At 36.7% G+C, this 17,107-nt stretch overlaps 1 protein-coding gene across 1 annotated transcript; it reads left to right on the top strand.

Moving 5' to 3' along the window:
• The first annotated feature begins 8 nt into the window (after positions 1-8).
• On the top strand, positions 9-15,698 carry LTA4H (leukotriene A4 hydrolase). Its single transcript, XM_032689037.1, has 19 exons — positions 9-179; positions 1,127-1,257; positions 3,331-3,451; positions 3,936-4,004; positions 4,721-4,825; positions 7,116-7,168; positions 7,791-7,863; positions 8,165-8,305; positions 8,517-8,540; positions 9,411-9,481; positions 9,594-9,705; positions 10,596-10,740; positions 10,822-10,925; positions 11,335-11,405; positions 11,953-12,007; positions 12,837-12,932; positions 13,450-13,532; positions 14,774-14,878; positions 15,189-15,698. The coding sequence occupies exons 1-19, from the start codon at positions 33-35 to the stop codon at positions 15,307-15,309; spliced, it is 1,827 nt and encodes a 608-aa protein (XP_032544928.1). The 5' UTR covers positions 9-32; the 3' UTR covers positions 15,310-15,698.
• Positions 15,699-17,107: the final 1,409 nt, after the last annotated feature.

The following is a 17,107-nucleotide window of genomic DNA, read 5'->3' as shown; positions in this document are numbered from 1 at the left end:
GGCGCGCGGGGCGGGCAGACGGCGCGCGAGCGATGGCGGACCCGAGCTCGTTCTCGTCGCCCGCGTGCTGCCTCACGCGGCACCTCCACCTGCGCTGCCGCGCGGACTTCGGCGCGCGGGCGCTGCGGGGCACGGCCGCTCTCACCGCGCGCGCCGAGCGCGAGGCGCTGCGCTGCCTGGTAACGGCGGGAGGCGGGGGGGGCTCAGGGGGTGAGGGGAGACCCCCGCGCAGCCCGCGCCCGTGCCGCCTCCCCTCATCTGTCTCCCACGTCCTTCCCCTCCCACGGCCGGCGTCCCGGTCCTTCCTTCTTTCCTTCCTTCCCTCCCGCCGCTTGGCCCTCCCCGGACCCCCGGGCTCGGCGGCTGACAGCACCTCGCAGCCCCCGGTTCCCGCCCGGCCCCCAGAACCGGCGCGGTGGGCAAAGGAAGAGCAGAAATGTGTCTTTTCTCGTTGAAACGGCGAAGAGGGTGTTGCCAAAAAGATGGGAATAAATCAGTGGAAAACTACACTTAGGGCTTTTTCACCTGTGTGTTTCCTTATGCCAGCTGCTTTCTCGGTTATCCTTGCAAATAAGCGTATGAACCTCATTAGCTCCGCTGTATGAGAAGTTTGAGGTTTATGGGTTTCTTCTCATGCTGACTCCTTAAAATTCTTATACGGTTGGCACTTGTTTTTTTAAGAAAAAAGCCTAATCCTGTAAGTAATAAAAAGTAACACTTCACTCGAGCTACAAATGGGAGTGTTGCACTATTTAGATCATCTTCTGTTGAGTGAAAGCCTGGATTTACAGTGGCTTGTTCCACGATGGAAGCCTTGGCAGAGGCTTTTATATCATTTTACACTTCATTGCAGTACTGTGAAGCCCGCTGCCTTCGTAGTTCACTTAGTAAACTCCTGTTTCTGCTTCCATGATCAGAAGTTGGTTTTTTTCCTCTTTCCCTTCCAATTTTCCCAGTTCAGTGCTGCTCTCTTAAAATGCTTGTTCCCAGTGGTCAACATAGGCAGTTTTTCTGGTTTTACTTAGTAAATACTTGTTCCTTTGGAGAGACTTGTTTTTAAGATTTCATAAATATTGCATTTATTATTACACTATTTAACAGGTATGTAATGTTTTCTTCGTCACAGGTCTTGGATACCAGAGATGTACAGGTATTTAGAGTGACCGTAAATGGACAGGATGCACAATTTACTTTTGGGGAAAAGCACAGTTTCAAGGGGACCCCCCTGGAAATCACATTTCCTAAGGAATTAAGAAGGTACACACTTTTGTCTGTTCCTTTAGATAGTTTCCAAAATGCACTGTATAAGCTGCTTGTCTGCCTGTAGGGTTGTTCCATAAAGCTTGCAGAGGGACTTAAATTAGGGTGTTGCATTCATTTGATATGATCTTGTAGATTAATTTGATATTTGATTTTCGTTAGGCAAAACTTTGGGAGTCTTTTTACCTACTCCCAGGTCATATATCATGTACAAAATTACTTGCTAAACTGAGTAGCAAAGTAACGTGAAATGTATCAAATTTTTTCCAGTGCTTCTCATCAGTAATATTATTTCTGCTTCAACTACCTGAATTCTGTCTTTTCAGAATTGCTACAGTGTAGTGCCTACGGAGTTACAGCCCCTGTTTGCCATTCTTTTACACAAGGGCTGACTCTGCATTTCTGTAGAACTTCAGGTTACCACTATGATTAGATAGAAGTATGTTCTCAAATAATAAAAGTTTTATTGTGTTGACTACACTAAGTCCCTGAAAACTGGGACTTGAGTTTTCTCAACATGATGGAGAATTAACTAACCATAGTCTACCTCTTAAATTCCATTAATTTAAAGGCTGTTGCCAAATTACAAGATGCTTTTTGGTAGTTTGCTTTATATATTGTAACTCCATGGTATCTTACCCCTCTATGGTGCCAAAGCTGTGACTGTATGAGAAAGTTCCCTTGTTTGAATACAGTTACATACTAAGTTGCTTCTTACTTTTTGGGTTTCAGAACTAGTTACTACCTCTAAAAGCTCTTGTCTGGTCTCTAATTTTTTTATTCATGTTACACTTTGAATTAATGCAATTTAGAAACACACGTAACGTGAAAGAGAAAGGAATGTTGTACAATAGCTGTCCCTTCTGGGAAGCACTTATGATCTAATATGAAACTGTACAAATTACGTACTTGAACAAACAGTCCACACAAAAACATAGGCCTGTTTCTTTTGTTTGACTTTCAGATGCCTTTTTTTTTTCTTTTTAGTACTAAATTTCCTTGTAAGAAAAAAAGGGGAGTTAGAGTTATGAGTTGTGATCGTAAGAATTTATAATTTTGTGTGAGATGTAGTCCCCCATGTAAGTATTAATAAAACAGTGATAAGAAAGGGTAGGAGTTACAACTGACAGTCTGACTGTTCAGAAAGCAATGTGTCTTTATGGTAATATGAAGTATTTTCTCTTTTCTTTTTGAATATGTACTTTGTAATGCTGGTTATAAACCAGATATGTGTACCTGGTCAGCTTATCTAATGTCCAACTCCTCTGATTAGCTGAAGTTTGTTCTGATTTATGGTTGGATTGTTTATTCCAGAAAGTTGCATGTATAACCTGAAACTTTCTGAGAATAGAAGCAAGTACTTCTGTGTGCTTTTGGTGTGGTGGTTAAAATATGGTTTTAATAAATAAGAGTATGAATGTGTCAGGTTTGTGTGTGTTCTCTTGTGAGCAAGCTGATACGTGTCTTTCACAGAACTGTTAGTTTTTACTTTACACAAATTCTGAAACCCTGAAAGAAATTTGAACATTTTTTATTTTTCTTCTTAACCCTACTGTTAATAGGGATTTTCAGTAATTACTGAAAATTTGCAGGCTTTTTTTTCTGCTTAAGGATCATACTTACAGAACATTAACATCAGTAGCAAAATCTAATTTTTTTTTATTTACAGAATACACATTCTGTATTTTCCTATGTAAGGTTTTGCACTTTTTTGTCTGAGCATTTTTTATAGGTATATGTGCAATGTTAGATAGTTGTGACAGAACTATATATATGTAGCTGGCCCAAATAGTTCAAAGAAAAAATCCATGTTCTCCTTGAAGAGAGGAAAGGAAAAGTTTATGGTTAGTAAAAACAATAATAGAAGTGTTTTGACATAAAAATTGAAATAAACTATCTAATTTTTACTATCATAATTTGAAGGGAAAAGTTGTACTTATTCTGCTACTTGTTCTCATTTTTAATGAGTTTGATACAGTGCTGCAGACCTAGTTTCCAGAAGTCTTTGCCAGAGGTATTTCAGTGTGATCAGGATTTGTGTCAAAACAGTCTATGTTCTTTATTACACAGGGGACAAGAAGCAATTGTTGAAATCTCTTTTGAAAGCTCTCCACAGTCTTCAGCTCTCCAGTGGTTTACTCCAGAGCAAACTTCTGGAAAGAAACACCCATTTCTCTTCAGCCAGTGTCAGGTTGAGTACTTTTCTTTTTTTTTTTTTTTTAAGCTTGTTTACATACCACTATAATTTTCCTCTGGTTTCTACAGAACTGGAGAGGAAGTCTGCTAAGGGAAGGTACAGTAGCCCATAACTTCTAATTGTGCATGTCAAAGGTCCTAAAGGGAGACACTTAATGCCAGGATACTGATGAGATTTTTTACGTGTTTGCAGTTTAATAATTCTGTAAGTGCTTTACGCTCTCCAGTTGTTGAAGAACATACACTACTTTTTAATCAATATATGTGGCTACTGATCAGTCTTACCTACCATTATTTCTTTTACAAAAGCCTTAACTATGAAAACTACTGTCAGCTATAAGTGATAGAAGTATTGGTTTGTGGATAATGAATTCTCTGGAAGAGCTGTATAGATTTCCACAATAACAAATTAGTTGGTTTATTTCTAGTCCTCTGCATTAGAAAGGCTGATACAATGTTTTTCTTTTCTCCCTCTCTAGGCTACCCACTGCAGAGCCATCTTTCCATGCCAAGACACACCTGCCATGAAACTAACCTACTATGCAGAGGTAAATGAACCTAAGTCAATGTGTATCTTAACTAAAGACAACTGCAACAATGGGAGAACTTATATTCACTCATTTTTGGGGGATTTTTTTGTAGCTGCCAGCATGTGGCCCAAAATAAAAACAGAGAATGTTATTTTTAGCTTAATGTAAGAGCCAAGAACTGTTTATCTTCCCTGTTTATCTTCTCTAGCTTTTATGTTTTCTGATATATATATATATATATAATATCTTTTCATTCACACATATCTATTTCCAAAAGAAAGAAATACAGTAGTAAGAAAGAAATAAGTCCTAAAATTAAGAATGGCAAGAAGTAAGACAACAAAGAGTGAGCGTTGTAGCATAAAAATTCTTGAAATTACTCTTATGTGTTCCTCTAAGTATATCTTTTGCTGTGTAGTTAGGGGATCTTTGCAGTTTGATAGTTTGATTGTTTTAAGGAATCAAACAGCAAAATGTGCAATATGACATTATAATTCAGTTGTCTGAAGAAAGTGAGACTTTTAACTTCTGGTGGAGGTAATCCTTTGGCTTAATTAAATATTACCAGTCTTCAAGACAAAATTTTCCACATACATTATATTCTACTTGACGGAGATGACTTAACCACAGAACAATCTGGGCTACTCTTTGTTATCACTTTGTTACTACTGCTTCTAGTCTGTTGTGTAATCCTATGTGCTGCCTGCATTGCTTATAGTTGGGTGACCTTTCAGATATCCGTTCCAAAAGAGCTGGTGGCTCTCATGAGCGCTAATCGTGATGGAGAGATGCCTGACCCAGAGGACAGCAGTCGGAAGATATACTGTTTCAGTCAGAATGTAAGTGCTCCAGGAGAGTAAATGGATGCCCACAGTCTTATTCCTGATTCGTGCAGTTCACAATCACTTCGGAGATGGTTTTCATGTCATCAGGAAATCATGTGACTACTCATGGTAGGTCTTTGCTATTCTAGAAATAGGAGGTATTATGGATCTGGAGATCATAATGCCTCCTATTTCAGATACCTCAGATCTTGTTCTGAGAAGACAGCCAGTAAGTGCTGGTGGTGTTCACTGATCTTTTTTGGCATTCCCAGAAAAGCCAGATTCAAGTATTGAAAACCTTTGGTGTACTCAAAGCTAGCCCTGTCAAAATCCTTTCTGTCTGCACTGATTCTTGGAAAATAATGCAGACACAAATAACATGAGAGTAAGTTTTAGAGAACATATACTGCAAATTTTAAGCTCACCAAGATCTTAGCAGTGAAGCTCAGCATTGGAACCAATTTTTAGCTTGAAGTTAGGCAAATTCTTACAGCAGAGATCCTGAATTTTTTTTTTAATGTGAAAACTTTGGCTTCTGTGGGAAGTATCTTCAGGGAATTAAATGTTACTGTTGTCTGGATGAAATGCTATTAAGTGGTGCAGCTAGTTTAATGATTCCACTGCTCATAAAGCAGCAGTCTCAATTTACTCTTCTGGCATTTTTCTTCTCACAGGTGTTTGGATTACAGTTCTGATGCTTATGGGATCTCTTGGTGATTCAGTATCTGCTGAACAAGCAGATAAAATTAACATAAGTTTGAAATATAAATTGTTTTTACAGAAGATCTGGGCTATTGAGAGACTTAATGACTGCAAGGAGGGATGGAATTGTGTGATTGGAGGAGAGGAGGGGAGCCTACTCTGAACTGCAGCAGCTCTTGGGTTTCATTTGGTTGCTCTGTGAAACGTGAGGGAGGCAAGAGGGCAGAGAGGGAAAAAATAGTTACCTTATCTGAGAGCTCCTCAAAATGCAGTGTTTTGCCTTCTCTGTGGAGCCAAAACATTTGCCGCTCACAATCTAGTACTTAAGGTTTCTATGTTGTGTGTTATGCAGAGCTGTATGTTATCTAGAAATACATTGTTGATAAGTTTGGTGAACCTGTACAAGTAATGACATTTAGTCAAATTGAAATTGTGTGACACTTTCTAATATAGAAAACCATTATTTTTTAGAAAAGACGTTTTCCTTTTAACAAAAAATTGTATTAAGTGCAAAATATATAAATGAAAAAAGACAGATGTGTTTCCTGATATAAAAGAGGCAAATGCATCAAGCTTTTGGATATGTAAGTGTGCTGAGCTTACGTAGAACTACTTTTTTTTGCTCTTGTGTGGACAGGCTGGTAAGAAGTGTAGTGGAGACCAGCCTCTGTAAAAATGAGTTTACAACCCAAGAGCCATTGACATTTGAATTTCAGAATGTCGAAATAGCAAATTGGACATCAAAATATAGGGATATATTGACGACTTTTTAATAACTTGTCTATTACATAAGTCAGTGGACTTGGTTCTTTTCAAGAATATGTTCTATGGATTAATAGGTAAAATTAAAACACACATGATGATATGGGTATTTTAATAAATGATATTTAAATAGTTTGGAGATAATGGTGGAATAAAATTTTCTGAAATGTTGTCTCCAACTAATTATGATGCAAAGTATTACTTACTTATTTAACAGTGTTAATCAGATAAAGTGGAACTCTTACAGGGATGGCTCTATTATGCCCTTTTCTTTCCAGAGCACTCAGAGAAAACATTTCTCTATAAAGATACTCCAGTTTGAAGTTTTTTCAAAAAAATAACAGATACTCAGAGTTTGTTTTAATTACAAACATGGAAATCAAATACATACATTTTGATTTTTCCTGAATTTTTTATATCCATAAATATTCTTGTTTACTTCATTAGCACTCTTCCTGCATCCTTCTGTGTGATAAAACTGCCCTTTATCCAAACAGTGTCTCTTAACTTCTCCTTCTATAAAATTTAATTTAACTGAAATGAATATAGAAAACTGACTTTCTTTTAAACAGGAAGCAAACCAGCAGCGTTTTGATATCATATTTTTCCAAACAGAGATCATACTTACAGTTTTGTAGCTTTTGCATGAAGCAGCTTTGAAGCAAGTACATCCTATGAAATATTATTTGGGGAGTGCCTTTAAAAAAACAATACCTTCCTTTAAGGCAGGAAACTGTAGAGGAAAACTTCTTTATTTACATATCTTTGTTTTTCTCTGAATCAGTGGTCTTGATAACTCACATTACAAATAAGATTTTTTTTTTCTCATGTTCTTCACTAGGTTCCCATACCTTGCTACTTGTTCGCTTTAGTGGTTGGAGCTTTAGAAAGCAGGTGAGTGAATCTGCACAGTATAAATATTAATAACTATAATAAATCTTCAGAGTTAACTTTTAAAAAAATTTGTTTCCTGGTCTTTTTTCTACTTTTAAAAGGTCTTAAAGGTTCAGTTAGCCTGTTTGTATCAAACTGCATGTATATTGATTTGCTCTTGCATAATCCTTTTACTTTTGCCATAAGTTAGAGAAGTGTTTGGAACTGAAAAAGGTCTTAAGGGTTTACAATTTAGCACAGGAGATAGATCTTTCTCGGGTAACAGATAAGCCTTGTCATGTACAAAAGGCAGATAAGTATAGCTTCACTTCATTTCTCATCTGCACAAGGTTGTGTTAATCTAGGCCATAATAATGCATTTATATTAGGGCTTTTCAGCATTTAAAAATCTGTAAGTGGTTTTCCTATTCTTTTGTGCTGAACAGTGGATGTGTGTTGTTTGGTTTGTTTTCTAAGGATTTACTTTAGCAGTGGAGAGGAAAAACAGATAAAGACTAATAAGTTTCTTCTGCAACATGGGTTACTCAAGAGCAAAGTTAAACATATGCTTTCTATATTGGTTTCCCATAGAATTATTTCTGGTTCATAGTGTCTTATTGGCATTTATTTTTACTTTCAACAGAAAGATTGGCCCAAGGACACTGGTGTGGGCTGAAAAGGAGCTAGTGGATAAATCAGCCTATGAGTTTTCTGAGGTGGGTAATCAAAAACAACAACAAAAGTTTTGTAAACTCTTTCACATAGTATTGGAAAAGGAACAAACTGAGTTTAACTGTTTTGTTCATCTGTAGCTCTTCTTTCTCTACTTCCCACTCCCAAAAATGTTTGCAGCACAAAATTATTACTGCAAATACATATTGATACAGTCTTGTACTCATTTTGCATGTGGGACTCACCAAGGTGACAGAGGATGAAATATGGGATCCATTGCTTATTGTTTGTTCAGTGTTTGTAGTCAGAATTCATCTTAGAAACTAATGTGGATTCTTGTTTCAGGCTGAAGCTATGCTGAAAACAGCAGAAGATTTAGCAGGACCTTATGTATGGGGACAGTATGATTTGTTAGTCTTACCACCTTCTTTTCCTTATGGTGGTATGGAGAATCCTTGTCTCACTTTTGTAACTCCAACACTGTTGGTAAGTATAACAGTGATAAGCAAGGCCTAAGGATAAGTTGACTTTTACCCATCAAGTGGTGGATACTAACGTACAAATTGGATTAATCTTCTTAGACAGACCTGTTCCTACCTCCTTTGGAGTTAGGGATCATATTAGAAACTGCATTAAGTGGTCTATTTTGAGGTTTACTTGACTGACAACTAACTTATCTTTTTCTTTTCTTTTCTAGGCAGGTGATCGATCTCTGTCAAATGTAAGTCCAAAATAGGTTCTTATTTTTCATTCTAAGTAAATTCTGGAAAACTGGAGATGTTTGTATTTTGTTTAATGGACAGATGGTGCCTGCATGTATAGGGGGCTGACTGAGGTTAGCTGCTCTGTAGCTCTTTTCCTGTCCTGTTAAACCACAACACCTGTGTATAGATATGTTTAAAAACAACAACTGAATTGGCCTAATTGAAATTGTTTCTAGGGAACGTCTTCCTCTACATGTGTATCTATGAAGTAGAACTCATATGATGTACAATTTACTATAAAGTGAAAGTAATGAGTACAATTTGAGTAATTTTTTTGTTTTTTGGAAAGTTGAGAGCTCTGAGTATTTTTTTATTTCATATGTCTTTCTACTAGACTGATGTACTGGTAAAGAAAAAAAATATTTTCTTATACCAAGAATACTGAAATATGGATACTTATTAATGTGTTGTGTGCATCATTAGCTTTCCAGGGGTGACTTCCTGTTTGATATTTTGGAAAATCACAGCACTGCAGAAGTCGCTTAGGTGGGAAAGTAGTACTAGCCCATCACTTGGTATTCTGTATTCTGAAATGTGATTTCATAAATGAGTTACCTACACCAAGCTATCAGAGAATTTTTGTTGATCAATGTGACTCTATGGCTTGCAGGCTGGGCATTCAAAGTTATTTCTGTAGAAGGTTTGTTAGGGCAGTTAGTCCTCTACTTGAAATTTATATGGATAGGTCTACAGAACTATGAATGGTGGCTGACTTTTGGAATGTAATGTAGTAAATAAGATCCCATCAGGATTTTATTCTTTCTGTTAGGATTTGATGTTCCTTTTCCAGAGGAGTCTAAATTTTAGATCTGTTGTCTGTGTTTTAGGTTATTGCTCATGAAATCTCTCATAGCTGGACGGGAAACTTGGTAACCAACAAAACATGGGAGCATTTTTGGTAGGTATGATGTTCAGTGCAATGCATATCATATTTTAAATTTAATCTGTAAAGAGACCAACCAAATTCATTTTGCCATCCTATGGTGCTGACTTTATCAATGTATTTCCAGGCTGAATGAGGGTCATACTGTGTATTTGGAACGCAGGATTGGTGGTCGGTTGTTTGGTGAGCAGTTCAGGCACTTTCAAGCCCTGGGAGGCTGGAGAGAACTGCAGAACACGGTAAATATTTTTAAAGTTATCACAACTTTATGCTTAAGCCTATATCTAAATTAAAAAAGCTGTTTTCATGTGTTTCCCACAAATAACATTAATTGAGTCAGCTTTCCTAATACTTTCTTATTAGATGATGAACAGCTTTGATTCCAAGGTGTATGATTGCTTCCCAAGGTAATAGCTTAATACACACAGATTAGATAAAGCTTTTTAAACTATTTTAAACTGTCCTGTAGGGATTAACATCTTTTAGAGACTCCCCTGCTTATTTTGGGTAAGGCTAAATTGCAGTGTTACCTGTTGCCATACTGGTAGGCAGCTAAAAGCTTGTCAAAATTATATGCATGCGTGACCATCCAAATTTCCAATGCCTCATGCAAGTAACTGGTTGGGGTTTTTTTCTGTGTCTAAAAGGGTTGTTTAGTTTTGTGTTTAAGTAGCATGGCCAAACCTCAGTTTTCAGATTTCAGTCTGTGATATTTCCAACCCTCTCGTTCTCTTTGGTGATGCAGTGTACCTGGTTTTCTATGAATATTTCCTCCTTATATTTTTTATTTCATATCAACCGTTTAAATCAGGTGGTTAAATAGTTTATTAATAAAGGGATAAATATGGATAGTTTAGTAGGTGCTTATGGTCATGACAGCTGGAGCACACAGTGATTGATCATAACATCTTTCTGTTTGTTACACGATCAGGCACTGATAAACGAGAAAAATTTTAGTAAACTGTGTTTTGTGCAGATTCAGAACTTCAGGAAAAAGAATGAGAAAGAATGCTTTAAAATGAGGCTGTCTTAGTTTTGGATGGTTTATACTTTATAGAGAGAATTAGTAGTGATTTGAAAGAGTGCTAGTTTTACTAGATGAATATCTTTTGTTGTGTTTTTGACACAGATAAATACTCTTGGAGATAAAAATCCTGTAACTAACCTTGTCCTTAATCTGGATGAAGTAGATCCTGATGTTGCCTATTCATCTGTTCCGTATGAGAAAGGCTTTGCTTTGCTTTTTTACCTTGAACAACTTCTTGGAGGACCAGGTAAGTGTTAGTCAGACCTTATATATTATTGTTTTCCATTTTAATTTCAAACACTGAAACAATTTGTTTTTTAACTGTTAGATGTCTTCATGGGCTTCTTGAAGGCTTACGTTCAGCAGTTTGCTTATAAGAGCATAGTAACAGAGGACTGGAAGAAGTTCTTGTACTCCTACTTCAAGGATAAGGTTGAGTAGTATTTAAAACTAATCGCTTGAAACCTTTTAATGTGAAATTACGGTATAGCTCATGATTTATCATCTTTAAAGACCAGTTCTTTATTTTTCTTTTCTTTATTTCAAGATCTAAGTATGATGTAATCTGGCGTCTTGTAAAGATAGGTTTGCATTATGATACCTTTTTTTTTGCTTTCCATAGAAGGGAATATTTTGTTTTGAAGTAATCTGTATAGGATTCTCCAGGGTAAATGGAGTGATGTTAATAAAACAAAAAAAAAAAAGGTTAAAACTAGATTTCATAGGGTATGCTTTTCTCAAAAAACAAAAGCAACCAAACAAAAAACCAACCAAACAGAAAAGAACAACGAAACCAGTAATTCACATTTAAAATTTAATAAGATTTTGTGTTGCTTTGTAGGTAGATGTTCTTGATAAAGTTGATTGGAACTCATGGTTTCATGCTCCAGGAATGCCACCAGTGAAGCCTACGTAAGCTGCATTCTTCTGAAGTTCATCTTTTCCTTCTTCAGATTGCATGTGATTTTTCCAAACAGTCATGAAACAGTTTGTAAACAGGGTTAAAGTCTTCTTACAAACATTTTGTTAGAGAATACCCTACTACTATGTAGGAGAAAAAAACCGTCACCGTTAACATTTTCAGTCTTTTATTCTGGTGGAAATTCATTTTGCTTTCAAAGTTGCCAGGAAAGATTGTTTTTTTCTGGCACATTGTTACAACAGTCTTCTCTTTTCAGCTTTAAGCTGTAATATATGTATGAGCATATATGCTGAGTATTAATCATTTTGAGAGTCTGTGGGATCAAGGGATAGTGTCACATATGCACAAAGTGCTTCTAACTAAAACTGAAATATATTTTGTGATATCTTTTGTAAATAGTGTTGCAGTATTGAGTTGGAGCATACAATGAACAAATGTGGAACCGCTTGAGAATAATTTCTAATTATTCTTGTAAAAAATATTACAGGTGCTTTTTCTGTTTCCAAAGTGTGATCCTTTGTTTTTAATATTTGACAGGTATGATATGACACTAGCAAATGCTTGCGTTGCCTTGAGCCAAAGATGGATTGAAGTGAGTAGTTAAAGAATGCTGAGGTGTCTGTATCTTGTAAAACTTTGTTGTACAAAGTGAGCCCTACTTTTCTGAAATCTGTTGTTTGCTGAGAGAGTGTGTATTTATGGTGATAGTTTGGCTACCAAGGATTCTGCATTTCCTAGACTAGCCTTTCATCAAAGTTTGTGGATTAGCTATGACTTATGTTGGTGAAGTGTGGTACATATTTTAACAAGGCACACAGCCAGCTTCTTGTTAAACATATGTAGTAACTGAACTGAGAATATTCTTTTTGCAACCCTGATATTATGACTTGATTTAAAAACAAATGCCAAGATATCTCTGCGTCACTGATTATATGGTATCAGCAATAGTTATAGTGGAGTTATGCATTTCCCATCAAAAGCTGAAATACATAAGTTATAGTAAGTAACTAATACCACATAATTTTCTCCTAATTTTAACCATAAACAACATACAACTAATAGAGAATTCAGCACACCTTCCTTTTGTTAGCTCTATGGCTTTTCACTGTACTTGTATGTTATCTTTTAACTTTCTTCTTAATGTTACTTTTTATAAAAAAAAGTATTTGATTTTTCACCTAACTAACAGAAAGACAGTGGAGATAAAAAGATCAGTGGAGAGAAAATAAGTGAAGAGTACAAACATCAGACAGCAGCTTAAATCCCTCCCTTCCCCTTATTGTAACATCCTGCACAGATACAAATCAATATCTTCTTTATGTGAAATGCCTCAACAGTAAGTGTGGATGCCAAAACAGAAAATTACACCCTATTGTACTTTTTAAATACATATTAAAAATTAAGTAACCATTCTCTTTTAGGCAAAAGAAAGTGATTTGGGCTCATTCAGCTCAGCAGACCTGAAGGAAATGTCATCTCATCAGTTAATTGAGTTCCTGGCACTGTTGCTTCTGGAGGTAAATGTGCACCTGGGGTGACTTGATTCTGGTATCGCAGAAGCAGACACAGAAGCCCTACTGTGCTTTGGAATTAAGTTGTTCTTTTAAGTTTTGCTAACTTAATCTGCTCTCACCATACATAGTTATTAAAACCTTCAACCTTGCCTCCCTGATTTATATCTGGCTCTTCAGTTAACAAGGAACATACAGAGTATTTTGGATTGAATCCATTGGATTCAATCCATGAGATGCTTGAATTTGTCTGTATTTGATGTTATAGCAAATAAGCTATAAATCAAATGGAATGCAAATACTTTGTTTTGATTGTTTTGATAGTACTGGATATGGGAGTTAGCTGACATTTATTCCTTGCCTGTTCCCTAATACTGTGGAAAGGTGAAAGGAACAAATAAAATATTTGTAAGATTTCAGTTTCTTTGTAGCATCAAATCTTCTTGATTACCCTGTTTATTTTTGGAGTATCTGGCTTGAAGTGTTCCTCTGGCTTATTCTGACTGTGCAATTTCTTTTTCAGGCACCTCTTCCATTGTCACATGTCAAACGCATGCAGGAAGTATATGACTTCAATGCTATAAACAATTCCGAAATAAGATTCAGGTTGGTTCTACTGTGGGCCCTTTTCTAATATTAAATGCTTTCATAAAACAAATTGTCCTGCTTCATAAATGATCTGAGACATCCTTTGTACAGAACTGGTGCAGGCTTTGGATTTGGGTTTTTTGTTGTTGTTGTGGCTTTTTTTAAAAGTACATGTGCAAACATACTTACCAGAGTCATGTTCTGTTACTGTGAATTGGGCAAATACAGTCTGGTAGAAGAACTCAAAGTGGGCAGTGGATTAGCTGTGCCTTATTTTAATCTGTCATGCTAGCAAAGGAACCTGACAACCTGGTAACTTATTTTGGGGGTGGTCTTGAATAAAACAATAGTGAACAATCTTTCCAATATTTAGTCAGCACCTGGTCTTCAGGACTTAACCTAGTCAGTTTTTCTGCTGATGTGCCAATGTTTTTTTCAACACAACTTGAAATTTTTTTTTGTCACATTTTATTGCTTACTATTATAAAAAATTTGTCTCGTTAAAAAAAGTGAATGTCAAAGGGGAAATTTCTAAACAAGCAGTAAGTACTTCTGGCTAAATTGATTCTCATGCCACCCTAATTTCTTCTATTTTATATTTACAAATTGTGTTTACACATGTTACTTGTTGGAAAAAGGTACCCCATGGGGATATAAGTAATCTCAAAAGGTATCTTGAAGTATTGCATATTTTGCTACTGTTACCTACTTGGATACATTTAAAATAGTTACCACTGTTCTGCCTTAACTGGGAGTAGTTCTTAGTTTCTTATTTAAAAAACTAAGTATTTTAAACATATAGTTCCAACTTCCTGTAACAAGATGAATTTCTTCTCTTTTTTTAAACGAAACAAGCTCATGCCAGTAGCTTGTGATATTTTGTTTGGATTTTTTGCTGGTTTGTTTTTCGGGGTTTTCTATAATCACTTGGTCAAATATGACAAGGGCTGTATAGTTCAGCTCTAATTCTGAGTGATACAACTAGACACTACTGTAATATAAAAAATTACATAGCTTCAGAAAATAATCAGACCATTTTGGAGGAACTTGGCTGCAATTTTTTCCTGTTTTATGGAAAAGTTCACCTTTGTACTATGCTAGTCAAACACTAAATATTTTATGTTGAATTTAGCTGGACTCTCACTCCTGTGAAGACAGAGCAGTGCCCAGAGTGTTTATGGGAACAGAATCGTAATTATAACCAACCACCACAAATGAAAATAAAAGAGTGAATTTTTTCTTTGCCCCCCCATCTCCAGATGGCTGCGTCTCTGTATCAGGTCCAAGTGGGAAGAAGCTATTCCTCTGGCTCTAAAAATGGCAACAGATCAGGGCAGGATGAAGTTTACTCGACCCTTGTTCAGGTAAAAGTAATCTCCAAATTGTAGGAGCTCATACTGTTGGCATTTCTAGTATAATGGAATGTATAATAGAAATGCATTTGTGGTACACATTTAAGTGATATAATAGAGAATTCTCGGAATACTGTGACCAAGCTTATCTTCTGAGTTGCTTTCCACTTGCTGACTTTTTTTCATAGAAGAAAGCTTAATCCCAGTATGCACCTTAAGGCGAGGCTTTCAAGGGAAAAGTAAAACCTTGAGGAAATCCCTGGTGTACTATTTTTCTAGATTTTTGTAATGGTGCTTCCCCTCTCTCCTCCTTCTTTTACAGGGACCTTTACAGTTTTGACAAGAGTCGAGATCTGGCTGTCAAGACATTTCTGGAGCATAGACCCTCTATGCACCCAGTTACTTCAATGCTTGTGGGCAAAGACTTGAAGCAGGACCAGTGAAATTTTCTTGTTGCTGAAAGAAGAGACTTATTGCCCAAACTGTTGATATGCGTGCTTGATTATGCCATTAAATGCTCTACTGCTTTGGTACTGATGTAGCTTAAAATTAATTTTCCAAATCAAATTCAGTACTTTCTATTTTGCATTTCCAAGTAAAGCAGCAAAATTGCTACATCTCTGGAATTGGAAGAATGTTTTTGTTACAAGCAATTTTTAGAACACACAGAAACTGTTCTGAGATGTCAGTCATTTGTCAGTGATAGAATTGAAAAACATGAAAAATTAATTGGTGGATGGTATGACACTTTGTGCACAGCATTCTTTTCCATAGCATGGTGGTTGAAACTTCAAGTATCTAAAGACTACAAAATAAATCTTTTGTTTCCCTACTTGCCTGTGTATTGATCTGTGCAAAAAGTTTTGATTTAATACTTTTGTTTTATTTATTGTTTTGTTGTGGGAGAAATTTTTGAGTCCAGAAGGACTATGAAGATGGTTTTCAACCCACTCACTATATATTTTCAAAACTTATTATTGCAGAGGAGCTAAAGTCCAAGTCTTTCCTTACCCAGTTTGATATTTTTAATATTTGCATTTTTTTACCGATTCTGGGCTCTACCCCTTGTGCTAATATAACAACTTAGAGGTAAGTTCGAATACAATGGCAGAGCTGCGTTTCTTGTATTTGTTACAGCGCTGCAGTTGAAGGTGGTGGCATAGGTGATGCTGTGGGGAATGCTACCATCTCTAGGCTGGGTTTTGCAGTGAATTTGGTAATGACTACTTTCCCTGGAGATATGTTTGTATAAATTAAATCTGTTGACATAGGGATAACCCCGTGCAAAGAAGCAACAAACAAAACCAAAAAGTGCTGATTTACGGGAGGAGGATAGCAACTACAGGTCGTGACAAAAGGCTTGGATTTAATAACAGCACTTAGGAGGGGAGAACCTGACAATTGATTCATTTATGTTCTGAGTTTTGATCCTTACAAGCTTTCAAGTTGTCATAGTTTAACCCCACCCAGCAATTAATCACCGGGCAGCTGCTCACTTGCTCCCCCCAGTGGGATGGGGGAGAGGATTGGAAAAGTAAAAATGAGAAAACTCATGGGTTGAGATAAATACAGTTTAATAGGTAAAGTAAAAGCTGCACACACAAGCAAAGCCAAACAAGGAATTCATTCACTGTTTCCCATGGGCAGGCAGGTGTTCAGCCATCTCCAGAAAAGCAGGGCTCCATCACACGTTACAGTGACTTGGGAAGACAAACACCATCATTCTGAACATTTTTCCCCTCTTTCTGCTTCTTCCCTCCTCAGCTTTATATGCTGAGCATGATGCCATAGGGTATGGAATGTCTGTTTGGTCAGTGGGGTCAGCTGTCCCATTTGTGTCCCTTCCCAGCTCCATGTGCACCTCCAGCCTCACTGGTGGAGTGGGGTGAGAAGCAGAAAAGGCCTTGGCTCTGTGTCAGCACTTCTCAGCAATAACATCATCCTTGTGTTACCAACACTATTTCCAGCACAAATCCAAAACATAGCTCCATACCAGCTACTCCAAAGAAAATTAACTCTACCAGAGCCAAAACCAGCACGCAAATAGATGAAATGTTCTTCATCAGATTAGTTGTTTTGTGGAGGCAGCTCTAAGATAAATTAAGGTGTGAACATACCTTGCTGACTTTTATTCATTTAAGGCACGCTAAGTGCTTCACTTCAACTCTATCCCACATATGTTTAAGTAGTTTAAATAAAAATTATAGAAAATTTAACTCGTAGGTTATTGAGGCTGAAAGA

This window comes from Chiroxiphia lanceolata, chromosome 5 (genome assembly GCF_009829145.1).
Source record: "Chiroxiphia lanceolata isolate bChiLan1 chromosome 5, bChiLan1.pri, whole genome shotgun sequence".
Lineage (NCBI taxonomy): Eukaryota > Metazoa > Chordata > Aves > Passeriformes > Pipridae > Chiroxiphia > Chiroxiphia lanceolata.
The sequence above is the reverse complement of the archived record's forward strand: the minus strand, read 5'-3'. Positions and strand labels throughout refer to the sequence as shown.